Raw genomic sequence first — 16,043 nt, forward strand, 5'->3', positions numbered from 1 at the left:
AGGAGATGAAGGAGATGGAAGAAGATGCTTGAGGATGGCCTTCTCCTTGGTCTCTAGCGAGGAAGAGGTGGACAAGGTGGTGGAAAAGCTCGTCGGCGACATCCTCCGGTGGTCCTCCGGCAAACTCCGGCGAGGGTGGTGGTGGATTTGGTAGGGGAAGAAGCATGGAGGAAGAGGGGCTTCTGTGTATGAGAGGGACCAGTAGAGGGGGGGGTTGTGCAGGGGTGAGGTGGAGGTCGGTGGGGACCAGCGGGGGCGCATGGTGCAGCTGCTCCGTGCGCATGATACGCACAAGTGTGCTTCTTGCGGACGGTCCGCGAGGGAGGGGCGGATAGTCCGCACAAAATCATGTAACATCGATGTTCTATACAGAAATTTCTCTCTTAGCTTCATACTTCAAACTTGATCTTCCAAGGCTCCAAAAATTCTAGCAAAAATTATGTTGATACAAGAAATCAAGAGCAACCCATTTTGCTTGATTTGGGAAGAAAAGCTATGGTAGATTTGAAATGAAAATTCTTGCCGGAATGCTATTTTTTGGTTTTTGGCTGAGCCGTTTGACTTTAAGATGGATTCCTAAAATTCGGGAAAAATCACCTAAATTCATATTTGAGGAAGAAGTATTTTACCAAGCTATGTCTGAACATATATCCTATTGGAAAAGGAAAGTTTCTTCACAAGTCATGTATTTTCACTCTATTCAAATAATTCAAATTAAAATGCAAAAGCTTTCCAACAAGCACAAAAAATTTATACAAGCGAACAATGACGTTGATGATGCAATGCTCGGCAAGTTAATTACAATTACGTCGTTACATTCCCTCCACTTTTACCAATCTTTTCATAGTTCATTCATGAATTTGCGATTTTTCCTCTAAATTTTGCAAACTTTTCTTTTCTTTCTCTTTCCGAAACAACTTTGCAAACTTTTCAGAGCTGAGCAACTGGTGGATCTCACGGCATGGTCCCCCCGCATTCGCTACCATAACCATTTGTCCGTTCCATTTTTTTGAGAGGGTATAATAAGGACGCACACGATCTACGCACTCTACACTTATACCATGTTCATACACATGCTTATGAAAGAGATTGGGAGGTACGTGTGTACCCTGGTCAGGATCCAACCCAGCCGGGCTGGGCCAACACCCTCGCCCGCCAGCAGCCACCCGAGCGTAGCTCGCTCTTCGTTCGTTCGTTCCTGATCGGGGGAAACAAAGCACCAACCTGCGCCTTTTTTCAGGCCCATTGGAAGCCCAAATGTGCATACGGGTTAGCCCATTTTCACCCACCCGATCGTCAAGGAAGGAAAAATCCAACGCAAAAGCCTATATAATAACACCCAGGCGGCCTGGCCACGACCTCCCAAGAGCCAGAGCCATAGGCAGCCCGAGCCCCCCCAGCCCCCGACTCGACTCGACCACCTGGCCGAGAAGCCAGGCCACCGAGACCCCGACCCGGGGCTCCCCCGGCTGGGCGCGCGCGTGCGCGGATTGGGCTCCGCTAGCCACCCCCGACCCCACGCGCCCCTCCCCCGCGAGGGCTCCCCCCTCCGCCCTCCTCCACCCCTCCCCGCGATCCCCTTCTCCCGCCGCTCGTCGCCCGGCGCCGCCGCACCCGCGCCTCCACTGGGCGCCTCTCTCCTTCGCTCCTCTCAGGTCCGTCTCTCACCCCCCTGCCCTCGTGCGGTTCCATGCGGCGCTGATTTGATTACTAGATTTGAAATCCAACTTGCAACCGGCCTCGTTGTTCGGACGAGCGCCTCACGGGCGGATTAGTTTCGAGCCTTTGCAGCTCCGCCTGGTCCTGCCCCATGCATGTCGCTTCCGCCTTCTATCTTATTTTTGGGGGGTTTTTTTCCCTTGGGAGGGAGGGAATTATTCATTTCGTTTTCACCATGTTACGTATTCTGTTATTGCAGCGAGCTTAATGTTGTTTTTTCTTTTCCTATCTGTGCCTCCTCCTTTCGCAGAGCTGGTGTAATTTACCTACTAACTGCTGACTAAAGGTGCTGAAGTATACCTTCCCTGAGTATACTTCCTCGGATGACACGTCTGCCGGTCTGCATCATTTATGGCCCAGAATTCGTCCCGTCTTCACCGCCTCCTCACATTACTAGACAGTATCCTTTCATCTGTTTACCATCTGCTCTTCAGAGAATATTTCGTATGTGATTTTGCTATAGCTTTTTGCAAGTATATTTAAAATAAGCTTACAGTTCGCAAATGAGTAGATGTTATTATAACTGCTAGCTTGTACTGCTTCTCGAAAAATTTAAATAACCTGCACCTTTGCTTGGTGAAATATGCAACTAACCATGCTAAAATATACCAACTCGATATCTCTATTGTAAGTCGCTAAAATAACCGTCTAGGGGAGTCATTCAGGTTTCTCTGTCGGCTTATCTCTGTCCATGTGAAATTTCTTTAACATGACCCAGCTGGTTCGACACAAGCGACAAGGTTTGCGGCTGCACGCCAAATTGGAGAAATTGCCAAGTCCCATCCCCAGGAGTTAAATGCGTTGCTCAAAAAGGTACAGAGGTGGCCTGGATGTTGCCAATTTTTCAGCTCTCCAAACATGGAACCTTAGTGTTAAAAAATGTGTTGTGCTGTGTAAGATCCGATGTATAGATTTGCTAGAATACCCAACCACCTCAGCTGCTTAAACTCAGCTGTATGATAGTAAAAAAATGCGCCAAGCTGTTCTCTTGTTATGCACTTCTGCTATGTTTGCAATTCTGTATAAGTTGACTGATTAAATAGCAATGAGAACTGTATGATTTGTGTATTTTCTGTTTGAATTTTCTGTTGTTTAAAGAGTCAATAGCTCCAGTAATGTCACCCGTATCTTTCTTTTTCTTTCATTCATGTTTATTACAAAATGATCCCAAATGGCTGAACATACGTGAGGGGCATTTACACAAATCTCCCCCCCCCCCCTCTTCAAACTCATAAACAGTGCTGTGAGAAAGAAGGAGAAGGTGCTTGGGTCAGCGGAGGCCCCCATGCAGCCTCTCAGTGGTGGCTAGCATTGTGACCAAGAGCTATCATGCTCTGATGCTATTTGCCTTGAAAAGCAATGAAGCTTCCAAATTGACTATATCTAAAAACTTAATGTTCATGATGTACTTTTGCACGAAACACCCTGCACTGTATAACAATACAGTACGCATAAATGCACTTTAAACACTGTTGATACGTGATGTCATCTCATGTATTTGAGGTAGTCTGTCTAGGAAGTCAATACTGCTTGCTGTACTATATCTATGATATAAACACTCTGCAAAGTGATATCTGCTGTTGATATTCTGCCGTGAATCAGTGATTTTCTTTGTATGTGTTCCACACATCATTTGGCTGAACTTCATGTTGTTGTGTGTTTACTTTAGGTTTCTCAATACACTCGTAGTAAAAATTGGGACACAAGGGTTGCAGCAGCCCATGCTATTGGTGCGATAGCAGAGAATGTGAAACACACATCATTAAAGGACCTATGTGCTTCTGTGGAAGCAGAAAAACATGCTTCTGGGTTGTCTGATGGAAGTGATGATGCTGGTTCATTGCCACGCACTGATACTGCAGCAACGTCTGATCTTGCTTTTGGAAGGTTTTGCTGGATTTAACCTTTAATGTTCAGTAGACTTCCCCGCTTTTATTTTTCCTTTGTGTCCTCACTAATGCTGTTTCATTTCTATTCATACTTGCAGCTTCGACATAAACAGGGTATTGGAATTTGGATCTCCGTTATTGGCATCGGGTGGACAGGTGTATTCTTTGTACCAATATTTTTTACTCTCAAGATTTAATGAGTAGATTAAAGATTTAAAGTAGCTTCGAGTTTCTTTAAGGACCCAGCTTTTTTAAGATCTAATTCACATTTCCTTATGGCGGGCTATACACCATATACACCCTCAATACATTCTTAACTAATGTATCAACACTTTTGATTATTCATTTCCCATAATGTTGTAAATGGATAGCAGGCATTAAATGCTGAAATAGATTTTATCTCTTTCCCAGCATTCTCATTGGGTTGTACAGTTATTTACTGGTATTTTTAATGAAAAAAAATGAGTGGGCGATGGATAAATGTGACAACATGCAGCTCATCATAATAAGAAAATATCACACAAGAGAAGCTCAAATTTCCTCACTTGGTCTGTATCAACATGCATTTTATTACAATTGCTTGTAAGGATAAAACTGACTGTTCCATTTCAAATCTTGTCTTTTTTTGTTACTGTAATCTGTGAATTTTGCTAACGGATTTGCTTGTATTTGACTGCTAGGAATACGACATTGCAAATGACAATGGCAAGAATCCAGCAGAGCGCCTAGCTCGCCAAAAGAAAAATCTTCGGCGCCGTTTAGGTTAGTTTTTCCTTACTTTAGCAAGGTCAATAGTCAACCTCATGATTTTGACCATGTTCCACATTATGGTTTTTCTGAATCCCCAGAGTTTAAATTACATTTGTTGATCTGTTGCTTAAAAGACCGAGTAGCTTTTTTGCAGTTGATAGTGATCTGAATTTCACATTTAAATGTATGTATTGATTCCTCTATTAACACATGCCTACCCAATTTAATAGAAGGTTGGCTTAGCTACAATACCTTTAGAAGGGGCAAGACATATTTAGCTCTAGCTAGATTTTGTTGGGTCTATTTTTTTAAAAAAAAGCGAATCAAGGAGGTTCTATACTATAAAATGCAGGGAGTGCACTGCAATCACGTTTGAATATACACATTAGGGATTGCTAGAAATCTAGCAGCTGAAGTTTCAAGTGAGTTTCTTCAACACTGCTTACATCTGTTGGATTTCATCTGAGATATGGAGACATGGCTGGGGTTTAAAAACATTGAAATACTGCTTAAAAAGAGGCAGTGGATAAGCTAGTTTCCCTATGCCACTTCATGCCACTTCAAATCTTGGAGTAGTACTACTATAGTCAATATGAAATACTACGTGGCACTGTGCTGCTTCCATCTTGTCTTGATGATGTGTATGAGGACATATACTTTGCATATACATTAGTGTTTGCAATGCTTACGCAGCTATTTTTGTTTTTGTTTTTGTTCTAGTGCAGGACTGGATGTATGTGAGCAGTTTATGGATGTCAATGATGTTATCAAAGACGAGGATCTTCTTGCCCAAAAAAATTATTGGGGTTCACATGTACAGAATAATGGATTTCATTCATCCAATACAGGTCGTAATATTCAGCAATTGGTTTCCACCATGGTTCCTAGGTATCACAAGCAGCCTAACTTTCGCTCTAGGCGATTAAGTGCCAGGGAGCTCAATATGCTGAAGCGCAAAGCAAAAAGTAGTGCAAAAGATCATACAAAGACTGTATCTGAGGAGGATGAGGTTACACTAAAAAGTTCTGCACCATCCAATGGAGCTACTTCTGACCAAATTGGTGCCCAAAATGTATGAATTATCAGTCATGCCATTTTGTCTATAAGATCTTCGGATTTCCTGAAGTGTTTGTTTGAATATGAGTTATGTTTGTGATACATCATATTTAATGTAAAATAGATTCCTGACTAATCTGAGGGCTCAGTGGAGCTATTTTCTGCTCAACTCTTATAGTTCTTAATTTCTCTTTATGCCATTGCTAGCACGGCTATGTCTACTCATGTGGCACTGTGCTGGTGCATGGGTGGGTGTGCTACCACTCGCACTAGAATGTTGTGGCTGTTGTTTTGTTCTGGAATTCATATTAGTTCGGCCAGAGCATTCTTTGATGGGTTATTTAGTCATTTCCATTACCATGTTTCAGGATGCATCTGATATAACTATGGATGAAGACAATCTGGAGTACAGTGAAAATGGGAGATGGCCTTTTCAACAATTTGTGGATCAGCTTATTCATGATATGTTTGACCCTAGTAAGCTCATCTGATCTCTGAATATGTCTCACTTTGTCTTTTGCTTACAATATTTTAACTTCGCGTTGCATTTTAGTTTGGGAAGTTCGCCATGGCACCATTATGGCTTTAAGGGAAATTTTGACACATCAAGGTGCTTGTGCTGGAGTATATTTTCCTGATCTGAGCCTGCCTTCTTCTATTTTGGATGGTAAAACCAACTTTGATTCTCTCAAAAGGGCGCATGGTATTGATCTAAATGAAGATGTTCATGTGGAACACCTCGAACCAGCATCGAAGAGGCATAAGAAAGAGGCAAATCCTTCTGAATTTATGTATATGGACTATGATAAGGAGATCGTTAATGGTGGTTATTCAAAAACAGAGGCAGATCTGAGCAATGTGCCTATAGTATCAACTGGTGAACTAAGTTCTGCTCATGTAAAAGTAGAGCCTGAGTTCTGTGTTGATGACTCAACTGACCCCTGTAAAGGGGATTCATCATGTAAACCAGTACATGAAAAACTCAACTCCATTTCAAATCCAAGTTCTCATATGCATGCTCCAGAAAATTCAAAATTCATGAAACTGATGAAATTAGCCAAATACTCATATATGAAGAACTGGGAATTTCTTCAGGATTGTGCAATTCGCTTCCTTTGTGTACTTTCACTGGATCGGTATGCTTCTCTGGACTTCCAGATATATGATCAACATATATGCTTTGTTGTCTTTAGCCTTATTTCTTCCTATCTTGTTCTGTTTTCAGCTTTGGTGATTATGTATCAGATCAAGTGGTTGCCCCAGTTCGTGAAACTTGTGCTCAAGCACTTGGTGCTGTGCTGAAGTACATGCACCCTTCTTTAGTATGTCATACACTGAATATCTTGCTGCAAATGCAGGTGTGTTGTAGTAGTCATTTGTCTCATCCTCTCAAATTTCAAAACAATGCATATTCACCGTCACCATCTCTCTCTGTCTCTCTGTTCTTTGTTCTTTCAGCGCAGGCAAGAGTGGGAAGTTCGTCATGGGAGCCTCCTTGGCATTAAATACTTAGTTGCTGTTCGCCAGGTAATTGCTAATGAAGATTCAGTGAACTGATAATGTAACACTGTAATTCTGTTCTTGTAATACTGTTAATGGATAATGATACATAATATCAGAGTGGCTGCCTTGTTGCCGTTTTGCCAACTAAATATTTCGGGAGACAATTTTTCCAGTTTGCCGATGTAACAGTATTATTTCTTGCCTGACCAGGAAATGCTTAAAGATTTGCTTGACTACGTCATTCATGCTTGTAAAGCTGGTCTGGAGGATCCTGATGATGATGTCCGAGCAGTGGCTGCAGAAGCCCTAATCCCAGCTGCTGACTCTTTAGTTAGGCTAAATGATCAAATGCTGCATTCAATTGTGATGTTGCTATGGGATATATTGCTAGACCTTGATGATCTAAGCCCGTCTACAAGCAGGTATGCTTAAATTTTGTTTCCCTCATCTGGCTAATGTATACGATTGAATAATGTGCGCAGGTCTGATCACTTGGCCCATTTATTTTTAACTGATTTTTTCTTATGTCTTCTGAAACTGGCCACCTATTACCTTAGTCTTGTTGCACCTGTGGATTTTGTCTTTTGTACTTCTTTATTGCCATTTTCTTCCTTTTAAGTGGACTCTATCGATGTCACTGGAAATGCTTTTGTTATCTGATGTCCTAGTTTTCTTTTCATTTTCAGTGTAATGAACTTGTTAGCAGAAATATATTCCCAGCCAGAGATGGTCCCAAAGATGCTTGGCACCGCAGCTTCAGGGGAAAGGGGAGAATTTGATCTAAACAGAGCAACTCAGACTGCTGAGCAAGAAGACAAATTGACTTCTAGTGAGAACCCTTATGGTCTAGCCACACTGATGCCCCGGCTGTGGCCCTTTATGAGACATAGTATTACTTCAGTTCGGCGTTCTGCCATACGCACACTGGTATGTTTTTTTTTAGGATTCATGTTGGTGTAATTGTGCTGCTGCTGTATCATGCATTTATCAAACTTGTAATTAACCAAATCAGCACCAAGCAATAAAAACTTGCAGTTTTGTTATTGTCATGAGTATTCATGTGCTCATTACAGGGTTTTCTGTATCTCTTATTGGGCTTTCCTAGTTAACTCTGAAGTTTCATTTTCCTTGCAGGAGAAGCTTCTTGAAGTTGGCAACACTGGGAGTTTATCTGGAACTACCCCATCTAAATTCTGGCCGACATCAATATTAGGTGATGCACTGCAGGTTGTCTTCCAGAACCTACTTTTGGAGTCAAATGATGAGATTCTTCAGTCTTCTGAACGGGCTTGGAAACTTGTACTTCAGGTTATTTTTGGATATTGCTTATTTACTAAATGCACATCAGCTTAACAATCTGGTCTAGCATAAAGTGACATTAACAAACACAATTGTCTCAATAATTGTAGTGCCCTGAGAAGGACCTTGAATCTGCTGCGAAGCTATATTTTAGTAACTGGGTACAACTTGCTACCACTCCATTTGGCTCAACATTGGATTCTACCAAAATGTTTTTACCAGTTGCCCTTCCCCGAGGAAGTCGTTCAAGAGCTGCTGCAAAGATCAGATCTGCTGGGCTAGAGCATGAGTACACAAGAATGATCTCGTTTGGTTCTACAGGGGAAAGTACTTCCCATGAAAGACATTTTGATGTTCCCACAAGTGTTTCTAAGATAATTGTTGGTGCTGATTCTGACAAATCTGTTACTCATACACGAGTTCTTACATCAATGGCCCTTGGGCTTTTTGCCTCTAAGTTGCCTGTAGACTCATGGCAAGTTGTTCTAAGTCCGCTAGCAAATGATCTCATGTCTCTCTCAGGAGTTCAAAGACAGGTATGAGATGGCTCAATCATGTAAAGTATGTTCATGTGTTCAATTACTTTTTAAATTCACGTTTTTGTTGTTCCAGGTGGCTTCAATGGTTATTGTTTCTTGGTTTAAAGATCTGAGGGGCAGAGATCCTGTATCAGTGGGTGCATTGCTAGCTTTCTTATCTTCCGTGAAAGAGTGGCTGCTGGACTTATTGACCTGTTCTGATCCAGCATTACCTACAAAAGACTCTGTGCTTCCATATTCTGAACTTTCAAGGACATACACAAAGATGCGCAATGAAGCTAATAATTTGATCCACTCAATTGATTCCTGTGCTGCTTTCAAAGATTGTATTAGCGGCGTAAACCTTAATGTTGATATGCTGAGTGTAGATGATGCTATCAACTTTGCATCAAAGCTTTTGTTACCATCTGAATCGGATCTTCATTCAGAAAGTGAAAAAACTGTCCTAAATAACATAGAATCAGCAAAACAAGGTCTATTATCTACATCAGGCTACTTGAAATGTGTTCAGGTATGCAGTATTCAGATTACCGTGTCTTCACATTCATCTTACTTGAAAAATGCTTGATATTTATAATTTCCTAATTGTTTGTTAGCAATATTTACATAAGCTTTGTTGCTTGATGTTATTGTGCAGAATAATTTGCATGTGACGGTTTGTTCTTTAGTTGCTTCTGCTGTAGTCTGGATGTCAGGTTTGCCTAGCAAGTTGAACCCAGTCATTTTACCTTTAATGGCTGCCATAAAAAGAGAACAGGTCAATGACTTAGCTTTTCTTGTTATCATTTTATATTTTCTTCATTAAACTTTATGCTCAGATAGTTCTGTATCATCCAGGAGGAAGTACTTCAAGATAAAGCTGCTGATGCACTTGCCGAGCTCATTTTTAGCTGCGTTGGCCGCAAGCCTGGCCCCAATGACAAGCTAACCAAGAATCTCTGCACATTGACGTGCACTGATGCTAGTGAGACACCTCAAGCTGCAATAATTAACTCAATGCAGGTTGTTGAGGACCAGAATTTACTGTCAATTGGAAAACGTTTTGGCAGTCATAGATCCAGGGGTCATACGGCTTCTGGTAGTGAAGAAAGGTCAAAAATGGAGGGCTTTATTAGCCGACGTGGATCAGAGTTAGCTTTTAAGCATCTCTGTGAGAAATTTGGACCGTCATTGTTTGAAAAACTTCCCAAATTATGGGATTGCCTTACCGAGTTTCTTAAACCTGTAAAAAGCAAAGATGGTCTGAAAGACGATACAAGTATTGCACAGCTGGGCAGATCGTATGAGGATAAGGACCCACAGTCGCTCATAAATAATATCCAGGTTTGTTCCATTTAGAGTTAATTTGAATCAGCTGTTTTGGGTGCTTTGTATAAAATTACTATATTGCCTAGGCTTATATCACCTTTTGGTATCAGACCAGTATGCTACATCTTTTTGAATCCTTTACTGTTAGCAAGCTTAGTTCTGCTCACGTTTCGATGTCTTTCCTGGTTTTTTCAGGTTGTTCGTTCAATTACGCCTCACTTGGCTGAGTCCTTAAGGTCTCAACTGCTAAGTCTCCTTCCCTGTATTCTTGGATGTGTTCGTCATCCTCATGTGGCTGTTAGACTAGCTGCTGCAAGGTGCATCACATCTATGGCAAAGTCATTGGCTGATGATGTGATGGTTTTGGTGATAGAGAACGTCATTCCAATGTTGTCTGATTTATCATCTGTCTGTGCAAGACAAGGGGCTGGGATGCTTTTGAGCCTTCTTGTTCAGGGTTTGGCTGTGGAATTGGTTCCTTATTCTCCTTTCCTTGTTGTTCCACTTCTGAAGTGTATGAGCGACCCAGATGGTTCTGTTAGGCAGACTGTGACTCACAGTTTTGCTGCTCTTGTTCCTTTGCTGCCATTATCAAAGGGTGCTTCGCTACCCGGTGGACTAAGTGAACGCTTATCTAGCAGTGCTGAAGATGTGCAGTTTCTGGAACAGCTCCTTGACAACTCCCAAATTGATGATTTCAAGCTCAACATTGATCTTAGTGTTGAATTAAGAAGGTACATATCTAGCATAGAAGTTCTTCTCATCGTAACATTGGATTTATGATACCTTTTTTTTAATCTTAAATAGACAGTAGTATGTTAATATCATAATTTGTGTAAAGAGACAGATTTTATAAGGATTGAATATTTTGTTTTCTCATATGCTGAAATATACTTGATGCATATGTGCAATCCGACAATCTTCCTATGGATGCTTATTTAATATTGTTTCACTGGCTGCAGGTATCAGCAAGAAGGGATCAACTGGCTCGCATTCCTTAGGCGGTTTAAGTTACATGGAATTTTGTGTGATGATATGGGGCTCGGTAAGACACTCCAAGCATCTGCTATTGTAGCAAGTGACATTGCTGAATCGCGTGCACAGAATGATGAGAAAGATCCGACATCTTTGATTATATGCCCTTCTACATTAGTGGCCCACTGGGAGTATGAAATAGAGAAGTACATAGACAGCTCTATTATGAAACCTCTTCAGTACGTTGGTTCTTCACAGGACAGAGCCACACTCCGTAGTCAGTTTGAGAAGTTTAACGTTATCATAACATCATATGATATTATACGTAAGGATATTGATTTTCTTGGGAATATCCCTTGGAACTATTGTGTTCTGGATGAAGGGCACATAATAAAAAATTCAAGATCCAAAATAACGTCTGCTGTGAAACAGCTTAAAGCGCAACACCGCCTTATCTTGAGCGGCACTCCTATCCAGGTAAACTTTTGGTGCAACTGAAACTCTTCTTGATATGTACTCCTACCATTTCATTCCTCTTTGCATTGTTGACTTGACTATCTGTGTTATTTATATATATGACCAATCAATTTCTATTACCTTGTCTTGACTTTGACACATTACATTGGAATGCAGAATAATGTGTTGGAGTTATGGTCTTTGTTTGACTTCCTTATGCCTGGGTTTCTTGGGACAGAAAAACAAGTAAGCTAAGTTTTGGATACAAGTTGCTCTACGAAATAATTTTCTTCTTTATGAAACTCAAAACGAATTTGTACCTTGTGCTAGCAACTTACAAAATCTTAGTTTTTGGCATCATCTTACTAAATTACCACAATATTTTTGGATTGAATGCCCTCGTTTTAATTCTGCTTGTACCAGGCTGCATGATGAATTAATTAATCCAGGTTCGATGGAGGAACCTGGAACAGATACAAACTAAAGTTCAGGGCACCACTGAGTAGTTTGTTATATTGATCGAGGTTTACATACGAATATACGATGATTTAAATGAAGTGTAAATAAACAAACAAACTGATCTGCGCTTTCCCGAAGAGATAATAATTATCTCCGCTAAAGTTGGTCTGTTCTTATCTGAAATATTACACTGAAGGCCGTTATTCTTTACAGTTCCAAGCTACATATGGAAAACCATTGCTAGCAGCCAAAGATTCTAAATGTTCAGCAAAGGATGCTGAAGCTGGTATTCTTGCAATGGAAGCGTTGCACAAGCAGGTTATTAATATTTTATAATAGATTTTTGAAATGATCAATGCTCTGACCTTTATAAATAAATAAATACATTTGACCCTGCTATACCAGGTCATGCCATTTCTACTGCGAAGAACAAAGGATGAAGTTTTATCTGATCTTCCAGAGAAGATTATCCAGGATAGATATTGCGATCTCAGTCTGTTGCAGCTCAAACTTTATGACAAATTCTCCAGCTCCAATGCAAAAGAAGAGGTTTCAACTATAGTAAAAGCAAATGAATCGGAGGAATCTGCACCTCAGCCAAAGGCAACTCGTCATGTGTTTCAGGTGCTGCAGAAATATCATTTCCTTTATTCAGTTACAGCTATTTGTTTGATGGGGATTGGTTTCTAACTAAATTGCTTTTGTAATGCAGGCATTGCAGTACCTATTAAAACTCTGCAGCCATCCTTTACTTATAACTGGAGAGAACCCTCCTGATCATCTTGTGGATCTTCTTAAAGAAATAGGTGTGGGGTCCGGTGGTGAGCTTCATGAACTCCACCATTCACCTAAGCTTGTTGCTCTTCAAGAGATACTTCAGGAGTGCGGTATAGGTTCAGAAATATCAAGTCCTGATGCTTCAACAGCTGTTGGGCAACACAGAGTTTTGATTTTTGCTCAGCATAAGGTATGGCACTTATCAAAATTGTGGACAGCTCACGTCTGTTTTGTTCTTCCAGGCCTTTCATCTTGTCATCCTTTCCAAAAATTTATTGTCTCATGATTCAACTGTCTTTCCTTCAGGCTTTTCTTGACATTATTGAGAAGGACCTGTTTCAATCTCATATGAGAAGGTGAGCTCTATGATATTTTATTTCTTGTGTTGGATGTGTATTGATTTCACTGTGTGGTGCGTGCTTCATGCCTTAATGCCTTCTTCCTTTGCCCCTACTATGTTATGTGCCTTCAAACTTCATTATATTCCAGTGCCACTACAAAACTGTTTAATCTGTGGGGCTGATATGGTCGCCAGTGATATCCCTTTGCTGATTTGGCAGCTTTTGATTATGATTTTTCTTCTGCTTTTTGGGCATATCATCTAATTTAGGAATGTTGATGTCTTGCAGTGTCACATATTTACGGTTGGATGGCTCTGTTGAACCAGAGAAGAGATTTGAAATTGTTAAAGCATTCAATTCAGATCCAACCATTGATGTACTTCTGTTAACAACACATGGTAGGTTTAGAGAACTGGGCTACCGGGGTCTCATTTATATGTTGGGAAAGCTTCGGCTGATTCTTTCTTGTTGCAGTTGGTGGGCTTGGCTTGAATTTGACATCTGCGGACACCTTGGTCTTCATGGAACATGATTGGAATCCAATGAAGGATCTTCAGGTAAGTTTTGCCTGATTTTTCATCAGGATGAGATGCTATCTGTTCATATTAGGTTTTGCTACGCTATTAGTGTTGATGCCTCGAGTTTGTTACTCTGTTTCACAATGTAAGTGATTTTTCTTGGGAATTGTTCACGAGTCATGGCCTAATTGAAATAAAGGTATAGCTATCACAATATTTTCATTCTGTATCCTAGTTTGATGCTTTTGAAACTAAAAGAAGGCTAAGTTTTAAGACAGTGGATCCTTTGGTCTGTGTGCATGTTATTTTTTGGGGGGTCTTATAGCAAAAGTATGAAATGGAATAGTATATAAAAACTTGACCACGGGGGAGAACTCCCCCCGGGCTTTGTTCTGATGTGGAATAATATTATTCTGCTCTCATAGGCGATGGACAGAGCGCACCGTTTGGGTCAAAGGAAAGTGGTGAATGTTCACCGTCTCATTATGCGTGGTACTCTTGAGGAGAAGGTGATGAGTCTCCAGAGATTCAAGGTGTCAGTTGCCAATGCTGTCATCAATGCTGAGAACTCTAGCTTGAAGACCATGAACACTGACCAACTGCTTGATCTGTTCACATCTACCCCTGCTTCGAGAAAAGTAAAACCCTTGGAGCATTTTATTTTACCACGTAGAGAAACAAGTGCAAATAATTTGATTCTGATCCTCTCTCTCCCCCATACCAGGCATCTGTCCTTCCACGGGGCTCGAGTGATGGCCAGAGTAAAGATTTGAAGAAGAAATCTGGTGGCAAAGGCTTGAAATCCATTCTTAATGGGTTGGATGAGCTTTGGGATCAGTCGCAGTATGCTGACGAGTATGATCTCAACCAGTTCCTTGCAAAGCTCAATGGCTGAACATAGAGGATCACCGGCCCGTGTACAGTGTAAAGTAAATTGGGACGTGCGATCTAGGTGGTTCGCAGATTTTGTTGCCAACCTCAAGAATTTTTTTGTTGTTTGATAGGGGAAGGAAAAGAGAAGATCGCAAGATCAAATGCGACATGGCTAACATATAGGTGGTTGAGGTCACGACCTCAATTTTTGTTTTCATCTTTTGTTAGGAGGCTTAGGTCTGGTCGTCAGAGGCTGTAAAGTTTTTGAGGAGTTGTACATACTCTCTAGGCTTACCTATTAATTAATCAAAGCAGCTCCTTTCAGAATTCCCTTGGGTTACTCTTGTTCTCTGCAATGCTCCTCGTGTGACGAAGGCCCGATTATTGATGGATAAGTTTACTCTGGTACTTGCGAAACTTTTTAACTTTTCTAATTTATAGAAAATTATATGTTGTTTTAGTTTTTTTAATTCATAGATTTTATTATGTACTTAAATATACTCTATATCTACTAGGAAAGTCAAAACAACCTATAATTCTATTATTCAGGACGGAGGGAGTATCTGGGAAGACTCGATAGGACTCCTTCCATTTCAAATAGTAGACTATTTTATTTTTTTCTGAATACATAATTTTTGTTATATATCTATATATACATTATGTCTAGTTAAAGTATCTCAAGCAATCACTTAATAAATATTTTCAATAACTGGGTAATGAGAATTATCCAATATCCCTTTCATTGTTAGGAGAGTTGGTTTTGCAGTCTTCTAATAATCTCATCATAATTCAACTACCGTATTGGAAGGACACATCTCTTTTATTTAGGGAGAGTTTGGGGTGAATTATCGGGTTATCCTAATAATTATTGGGAAAAGAGAAAGGTAATGGGGTCTGCTGGAGCATTATTTTAGGTTCTTCTATACTCCAGCGTAACTCTGTTCCAATCCAACTACCATATTGGATGAAGTAGAACCCCGTTCCCCAATCCAACTACCATATTAAGAGAGTTATTAAAAAAAATAGTGCTCCATCATACTCTCTTTACTTGTCACTTTCCTAATAATTAATTAACCCTAACTCTCTAAAAATAAAGTGTTGTGCCTGGTAGTTGGATTGGGACAAGATTATTGGGAGACTGAAAACAATTATTCCAATAACAATCCCCGTTAACTTAGTTATCGGAAGATATTTATTGAGGGATTGCTGGAGATACTCTACGTAGCAAAATTTATCTATCTAGAAAAGTCAACGACTTGTAGTTTGGAATGGAGAGAGTGACCGTTAAATGTTTGGTCTTTTGAGCTTGCTACTGTTTGGCAGACGCCATTTTTAAATAAAGGTAGTGCAAACTAAGTGGCATTGTTCCAGCTTAAAGCTATTGTAGTCTGATTATGTTCGTAGCATTATTGTTTGATGCCATTTGTTTTGTCACAAAGATGGCATAGAAAGTCGGCTATATTGCTAAGTTCCTAATTTCATGTCTTGTAATTTGAAAAGTGTCGTTTTCTTAATATGAGTTGTACAATTTAATATATTGCTAAGTTAACAAAGAATGCGTAGCTCAAAGACTCGAGAGAG

At 40.4% G+C, this 16,043-nt stretch overlaps 1 protein-coding gene across 2 annotated transcripts; it reads left to right on the forward strand.

Moving 5' to 3' along the window:
- Nucleotides 1-1,455: 1,455 nt before the first annotated feature.
- Nucleotides 1,456-14,789, forward strand: LOC117850661 (TATA-binding protein-associated factor BTAF1). 2 transcript variants are annotated; one of them, XM_034732521.2, is made up of 29 exons: nucleotides 1,484-1,655; nucleotides 1,970-2,119; nucleotides 2,438-2,532; nucleotides 3,389-3,606; nucleotides 3,707-3,764; nucleotides 4,289-4,370; nucleotides 5,084-5,430; nucleotides 5,783-5,891; nucleotides 5,968-6,550; nucleotides 6,640-6,772; nucleotides 6,873-6,941; nucleotides 7,128-7,339; nucleotides 7,604-7,844; nucleotides 8,052-8,225; nucleotides 8,327-8,752; nucleotides 8,829-9,266; nucleotides 9,393-9,512; nucleotides 9,593-10,078; nucleotides 10,259-10,797; nucleotides 11,026-11,515; nucleotides 11,672-11,740; nucleotides 12,167-12,271; nucleotides 12,359-12,577; nucleotides 12,666-12,920; nucleotides 13,037-13,086; nucleotides 13,360-13,469; nucleotides 13,546-13,628; nucleotides 14,015-14,227; nucleotides 14,314-14,789. In XM_034732521.2, exons 2-29 carry the CDS (start codon nucleotides 2,071-2,073, stop codon nucleotides 14,482-14,484), a joined length of 6,144 nt encoding a protein of 2,047 aa, XP_034588412.1. In that variant the 5' UTR covers nucleotides 1,484-1,655; nucleotides 1,970-2,070; the 3' UTR covers nucleotides 14,485-14,789. The 2 variants fall into 2 exon arrangements, with proteins under 2 accessions (XP_034588414.1, XP_034588412.1); XM_034732523.2 differs by lacking the exons at nucleotides 12,167-12,271; nucleotides 12,359-12,577; nucleotides 12,666-12,920; ... (3 more) ...; nucleotides 14,015-14,227; nucleotides 14,314-14,789 and adding an exon at nucleotides 11,918-12,153 and having other exon boundaries at nucleotides 1,456-1,655.
- Nucleotides 14,790-16,043: the final 1,254 nt, after the last annotated feature.

The sequence above is a fragment of the Setaria viridis genome, chromosome 3 (genome assembly GCF_005286985.2).
Source record: "Setaria viridis chromosome 3, Setaria_viridis_v4.0, whole genome shotgun sequence".
NCBI classification, from domain to species: Eukaryota; Viridiplantae; Streptophyta; class Magnoliopsida; order Poales; family Poaceae; genus Setaria; species Setaria viridis.

Excerpts from the sequence above, each read along its gene's own strand:
- LOC117850661 (XM_034732521.2), top strand. The coding sequence starts at position 2,071 with ATGGCCCAGAATTCGTCCCGTCTTCACCGCCTCCTCACATTACTAGAC. Across the intron at positions 2,120-2,437 it reads CCTCCTCACATTACTAGACA|CTGGTTCGACACAAGCGACA; the intron begins GTATCCTTTCAT and ends AACATGACCCAG. Across the intron at positions 8,753-8,828 it reads TCTCAGGAGTTCAAAGACAG|GTGGCTTCAATGGTTATTGT; the intron begins GTATGAGATGGC and ends TTGTTGTTCCAG.